The sequence below is a fragment of the Empidonax traillii genome, unplaced genomic scaffold (genome assembly GCF_003031625.1).
Source record: "Empidonax traillii isolate 1590-97213 ecotype Southwest subspecies unplaced genomic scaffold, ASM303162v1 scaffold832:size729604, whole genome shotgun sequence".
Classification (NCBI taxonomy): Eukaryota; Metazoa; Chordata; class Aves; order Passeriformes; family Tyrannidae; genus Empidonax; species Empidonax traillii.
The window spans coordinates 706354-713076 of record NW_020956025.1 but is presented as its reverse complement, the minus strand read 5'-3'; the positions used below and the strand labels follow the sequence as shown (position 1 = coordinate 713076).

Genomic DNA, 6723 nt, shown 5'->3' with positions numbered 1-6723 from the left:
GATCTGCACCTCAGCCAGACATTTGAGCTGAAAGATCCATGTGGACACATAAAATACCCTTAGGAACAAACTCTGAGGGATTCAGAGCCTGAAGCTCAAGCAATTCCAGTAAAAAAAAAACCTCGCTGTCAGACCCCAGAAAACCTGCAAGGCACTTTGACACTACATTTCTGTAAAGATTTAATTTTGATGCTGAAGACAGGATTCTTGGGTGGGGATTCCAGGTTGGTTTGTTGGTTTTTTTTTTAAAAACAGTTTTTTGTTTTTTTTTTTTTTTTTAAAACTGTCACCTCTTCCCTCACCCCCATGAGCAGTAACTGGGGAAGAGGAACAAGCTCAGCTTTTGAAGGAAGTGGCCAATCCTTAATGGAAACCCTTCAGGAAATCAGAGAAACACCAACACCTGATGAGTCATCTCTGCAATCAACGTTTTCTCCCTCTCTACACAGCTTGACAACTCCTGCCTGAAGTTATTCAGCACCTTTTAGAGGTTTCTGCAATAAATTCATGCTTGTTGGGTCCAATTCTGAAACGGATTTCTACTTTGTGCAACCAGACAGCTTTCAGAGAGAAACCCAAGCTAAAAATTAATAAATAAATAAATAAAACAAATGCATCTGTGACCCTGGCCAGAAGACAGAGGATTCACTTACTTGCTGAGGTCCACACAACATTTTGCAAGCAGGTATTTGCACTGGGGGGTGGTACAGCTGTGTCCCTTGAGGAGCCTGTAAGCTTTGTAGGCCTTTCCTGAGCGGTAGTAACACGTTGCCAGTAAGAACAGTGCTTCTTCTGAGTGTACTGGACAGTAAAAGAGGTTTAAAAAAAAATTATCAGTTAGTTGTTTAGCATCATCGCACCTCAAAGGTTGTGCTTGCCCAAAGGTTCCACTCAAACCACCCTCACACAACGGGATTTAAATCCAAGGCTGTCTGGGAACAAACGCAACTGCAAACTCTAAATAATTAAGAAACCCACGCTACTTTAGCTACTTTTCAGGACATGCATTAAAGAGAACACAATGTTGATGTTTGTTCATCTCTACCTACAGGGAACTCTTTGGAAAAAGAGAAAAAAAAATCAATATGAGCACTGTACAAAAAAACCTCGTTGGGAAATCTGCCCAAATCCTTTGCTACACTGAAAAACTGAGTGTTTTAAGTGACAATGGAAATAGAGGATGGCCAAACAGAGGGCATTCTATCGGCCTCCTGCTAAAAAAAAAAAACACCAGAAGACCTCCCTGAAAATTCAAGTGGCATCAATTTTTTATCTGCTGCTTGAACAGACTCAGCCACGGATGTTCCCCACAAGGACAGTAATTGCAGGTAAAACTTAAAAGAAGTTTTTCCCAGGGTGAAATCACCGCTGCCAACGTGGAGCATTCAAGTTCTGCAGCTCCTGCTCTGCAGAGGAACTATTTTATTTGAACCAGGAGCCAGATGTTTTGTTAGCAGTTAATTGCTTGCACCAAGTGACAGCTTTCCTGCTGCTTTCCCCTCAGCACTGCTGGTCACTGGGAAAAAAAAAAAAAAAAAGCAGCTGTTTGAAGTTCTCCTGCAGGAAATTATTCTGTAAAGATGTGGCAGTGTTAAGTCAGGTATTTTTCTGCTAAAAAAAAAAAAAAAAAAAAGTGGATTCTCTTCGTTCCTCCATCCTTGGTAATTATCTTCAACCTACCATTTCTGCCAGCCCTAAAACACTGCTCAGGTTTGTTTAGCAGGAGAAATTGTATTTAATTATAGGTGTTTGGTTTTTTTTTTTTTTTCCCTAGTAGTGGTTAGAGGACAACACCTTTCAAAGTAGAGAAGGAAAAGCTGACCACCAATATCAAAGAGAAAGAAGCACAGGAGATCAAAAAGCTCATCTGAGGTCAGGGAAGAAAAGCTAAAGGAAGGAAAAGGGGCTAAAACACAACAAAAAAATGTGGTTGAAAGTCCCAGAAAAACGTGGAGAGATGTGTTACAGCTGCCTGCCCAGCAGCCAGGACATCCCAGACCTGATAGATTACAATCAAGTAACAATTAACAGGAATTCAACTGGAGACACCTGTCCCACATGTCCTGATTCTCACTGCCTGAATTTCTCTCACCATCACAAGATCCTTTCAGCCAACACACCAGACATGCAAGGCTTAAGGTTATTAATACCAGAAAACACATCACTGTAAACATTGCACTTAAATTAGACTTGGAGTTGTGTGGTTTTTTTAAGGAGGTTTTGCTGTAAAATAACATTGCTGTTGTTCCCTGCCTTGATTTTCCAACCTAACTGTGAGATACTCTTCTGCTTTCCCCAAGCAAAAAATGAAACTCCGCTATCAGAACAGGGGGGAAAAAAAAACCAAAACACCCCAAACAAACTGAAAAACCAAAAAACATTAAAAAAAATCACTTTTATATTTGTAAAACACATACCTTCTGCATACAACCTCTCTGCCAGGAACACGGCATCACGGTAGGCGTAGTGGTTAAGTGCTTGCCATATAGCAGCCTGCAAGGCAAGGGAATAAACCTGAATTTACAGGGAGCTTGAAAAGCGCAAAAATTCATCAGCTCTCGCTGTCAAGAGGCAAAGTTCAGTTTGGTTTTATTGGATTATAAAGGAAAAGAAAAGGAGGGAGGGAGGAGGATAAATACGCCGGTCAAGTTGGAGCTGTTTGGACTTATAAAATCCCACCAAACTTAGCACTGAAATCATGAACCCACCTCTTCACTGCCACTCATTAGGCCTGGGAAGCAGCACCCAAGAATGAGCGCAATGCAAATTAAACCCACTGCTGAATTCCTTCAGATCGGGTTAAAAGTCAGCTGTTATCTGTAGAAACGGGGTGGGATGGGAAAAATAATGTCTTTTAAGAGCTGTTCAGCCTTTCCTCCCCACCTGCTACAAGGGTAGTGGTGTGCAAGGCTTGTGCTCTGAGGGTTGGGACCAGGACAGCAGTTCCCTCCCATCCCATGTCTTTGCTCCAGTCCCGAAGCCAAAAGCCATTTTTTTGGCAGCAGTTTTGTCATTAACGACCCCAAACAAGATCTGAACTCAAGGCACAGCGGTCTAGGATCTCTCAAATATTCATCAGCAAGCCAAGGCAAGCAGGATCAGCTCCTGATACCCATCAAACACCCCAAAACTAAACGAAATCTTCCCGAGCGAAAGCAACACCGCCCCGCAGCGCAATTCCCGGCGGGAAAGGAAAGCGCCACTTCCCTCTCAAAAATAAATAAATAAATAAAAATAAATCCAAACATCACAGAGTTACATGTACCATATGCTCCTTCTCCCAACACAAACTTGACGAACACAGGGTGTGAAAACTGCGAATTCTCTTCCCGGGGAGCCCACACAGCCGTCATGAACAGCACACGCCAGAGATCCCAAGCGCTACACGCACACATTTACACACCAGATCTCCACCAGAGACACTGTTTTCAACCAGAACGCGCTCAAATAGCCAACAGGTGCTTTTTAAGCTGGTGTGAAAGGATTTGAAAGCGTTTGGAAGTGGATTCTCTTGGTCTGATCGTCCTAACACGAACTCCTGGTTATTCCTTGCTGGTTGTGTCCCACACTTATCTGAGTGCAGCCTCAGAGCCTGCCTGAAGTGATTGTTTACTCCCTGTTACCTTGAAGCACTCCCAGGCTGGCTGTGGCTCCAAGCAGTACAAAAACTGAGGCAGAAGGTCAGGGCTAAAAATCTTTCAGCCCAAGGTCTTTCTCTTTTGCTCCTACAAGTTCTTTTACTAAACCAGAAGCGACACCCAGATGAATCCAGCCAAGCTGTGTCATCTCCAGGTTCAAAACTCCTGCCTTTGCAGGGCTCAGCCAGCTTACAAAACAAAGGTGTGGGGGTGGGAGTGGTGAAATCGGGGTCATTTGACTCCTCAACCCAGAGCAAGTTGCCAGGAACGATCCTGCCAGAGGCTAAGAGGGGACACGAGGGATTTGGGGGCCACGTCACAGCCACGCTGTGAGAGCTGCACTGCACACCAGCTCAAATAACAATCGGGGCTGAGCAGAGCCCCACTGAAAGCATAAAGTGGCTGGTGGAACAGCCTCCCTTTCTTGTGCACCTTTCAGGACAGGAACATCAAAAATAAAGTCACATTCAGACAGGTCCATCTTCTATCCACAAAACCCCGTGTGCATTTTCCAAGTGTCACCTCATTCCTAAGCCAAACAGAGCTCTTAGGAGAGCTGTCCTCTTCTGACAGTCAGACAGCCTTGGGAATGAGCTGCAAAGCTTTTTTAGCCTGTATTGCCACGCTAAGCAGATTCCTACCATGATTTTTAAGATGTCTTCAGGGTGGGCAGAGGGGAGGAGAGCTCTGGCTGAGCTACCAAACTCTGCCCACCCAGTAGACAGACCCAGTCCAAGCACCATCCAAATGAGTCACAGCAGATGAGCACCTTGAACAGCTAAATTCCAAGCAAAGGGCTCATTTCATTTCCAAGATGTTTTGCAGAAGGATCTGGAAGGCAGCCAGCCAGCCTGGAATACAAAGTTTTAGGCTGTGTTTAAAAAAAAAAAAAAAAACAACAAAAAAAATCGACCACATCAGAGCTGTAAACTCTGGCGTTTTGTTCAACTTCCAGAATTAAAAGTTAGTAAAAAATCTAACCAGCCACCAGGATGTCTTCTGGGATGTTCATTTGGTGTAATTACAGCACAGTATTTGTGAAGCTACATCCAAACACGAGTCCTGTTATTTCTCTATCACACAGTGAGAGGTAAATAACATCACAGCTGTAAGGGGAGGGCATTTTTCTCCTGGAATACTGAGCCCTGGAGACACCTGAAAGGCTGGGAGAGAACTGACAGGCAGGAAAAAAAAAATAAATCTCTGCAATGACAAAAATGAGAACTAGTGTTTAAAAAATCAGAAAGACAGAGTGAAGTGCACGGACTTCAGCTAAGCTGGGAATTCAGGAATTCAATGGGCTTCACCCAATCACAAATAATTTCTAAACTTACCAGTCCTGCTGCAAGCAAGGAACAGCAGCAAAAGCAGGGCTAAAGGAGCGATTTGGCCTTTGAAAGCAGAATTTAAGCAGGTTATTTTCAATCTAAACAGATATATTCAACATGGCAAGGCCTCATCGAAACACCCAAGGTGGTAAGAAGAGGTTAAGAAGGGAGAGGGGCATTAGAGAGGTCTTTTTCCTGGCTGGAACACGAAAGTTTTCTGTCAGGGAGCTCGCAGAACAGCACATATTTTCCACTTGGTCAGTCTAATTAGCAGAGCACCGGAAACGTTGGGTATTGTTTCCTGTCCTTCACTCTGCTCTGCATTCCTGCTTCCTCTCCCATTGTAATCCCGGGTTTTCCTGGAGTACCCCCAGCCGGTGCCAAACACCCAGCCCATCTCCAAGGGGGTGGGATGAGCAGGGCAGGACAGGGCAGAAGCTTTTCCAGCGCTGCACTGACCCTTGTCCTCAGAGCGGTGGCATCGAGGCCACAAACCCCTCACTGCCACCCCCTTGCACAGGCAGGGGGGAAAAGCCAGAAGGGTGGTTTTCCACAGGAGGAAAAAACCCTTTCTTCCCCCTTCCACCTTTCCATCAGAAGGAAAAGAGCCAAGAGCAAGAATTCTCACAGTGTTCATTACAAAACATAACCGCGTTCTGCCAGGACTCCTATGCCAGGAACCTCTTGCTGTTAACTAGAAGACAAAAAAACCCCAAAAAGCTAAAAATAAGACTAAAATAAAGAACGAGAACATGAATAAGATGACTGATTAGCGAAGATCACGAATAGTTGCAGAACGGGCACACAGCAAGTGTGGAAAGAAAAAGCAACTCTCCAACGTGTGAATCACGTCTTCTGGATGGCAAAGAGCACGAAGCCCATCGGGGGCAGCCGCAGCGAGACCCGAGACGTGATAGAAAACCGGAATTCACATTATTTTCTCTCCCAGGTCTCCCACCAGCCCGAAGGGAGCGGGGAACGTCCTTCACTCTCACACGCAGGAGCCGAGCACGCCGTGAGCATTTCAAAACCTCACGGCAGCAGCAAACGCAGCAAGGTGAGCGAGGTATCAACAGGTCTCCCGGGGGATCTGCGGCGGAGGGAGGAGGTTGGGGGGCTGGCGGGGCCCTTCCCGGGAGCCAAACCGGCCGCGGAGCGACCGAGGGGGGACCCGGGGGCGGTGGCGGCCGGTCCCGGGGCCGCGGGGATGGGGCCGGCAGGCTGGAAGGGGAAGCCCGGCGGGAGGGAGGGAGGGCGGAGGAGCCGGAGGTCCTGCGGGCCCACGGCCGAGGGGAGGCCCCCCGGGAGCGGCGCGGGCGGGGCGGCCTCACCCGGGCCGGGCCGGGCCTTGGGGCCTGAGCCGCCCAGGGGTCGGTACCTGGACGGGTTCCTGCAGCACCGTCATCCTGCTCTCCCCGGCCTCCGCCTCCTGGTCGCCGAGCCCGAGCGGGGGCGGTCCCGGTGGCGGCGCCGGTGCCGGCCCAGCTCAGAACGAGTCCCGGCGGGGCCCGGCCCGGCCGCGGCTCATTTGAACCCGCACCGACCGTTACCGGAGCGAGCGAGGCCGGCGGGCGCCGAGTCCGCCCGAACCGGCGGCGGAAATACCCGAACGGCGCGCCGGAAATACCCGAAGGCGAGGGCGGAAAGTGCCGAGCGCCGACGGAAAACAGCTGGGAGAGCCGCGCTCGGCAGCGCCGCCGTGGCGGAGATGGCCGAGCCGGGCCGGAGATGGCCGAGCCTGGACGATGATGGCCGAG

At 48.3% G+C, this 6723-nt stretch overlaps 1 protein-coding gene across 5 annotated transcripts in view; it reads right to left on the bottom strand.

The window, feature by feature from the left end:
• CDC27 (cell division cycle 27) overlaps positions 1-6507 on the bottom strand; it is a 22184-nt gene extending 15677 nt beyond the window's left edge. For 3 of the 5 annotated variants that reach the window (XM_027902036.1, XM_027902038.1, XM_027902039.1), the window contains exons 1-3: positions 6345-6506; positions 2418-2493; positions 654-801 (exon numbers count right to left, since the gene is read on the bottom strand). In XM_027902036.1, the coding sequence (XP_027757837.1) occupies positions 654-801; positions 2418-2493; positions 6345-6371 (251 nt within the window). In that variant the 5' untranslated portion in view covers positions 6372-6506. Of the gene's footprint in view, positions 1-653; positions 802-2417; positions 2494-6344 lie in introns of those variants that run through there. The other 2 variants (XM_027902037.1, XM_027902041.1) reach the window with 2 other exon arrangements.
• Between the last annotated feature and the right edge of the window lie 216 nt (positions 6508-6723).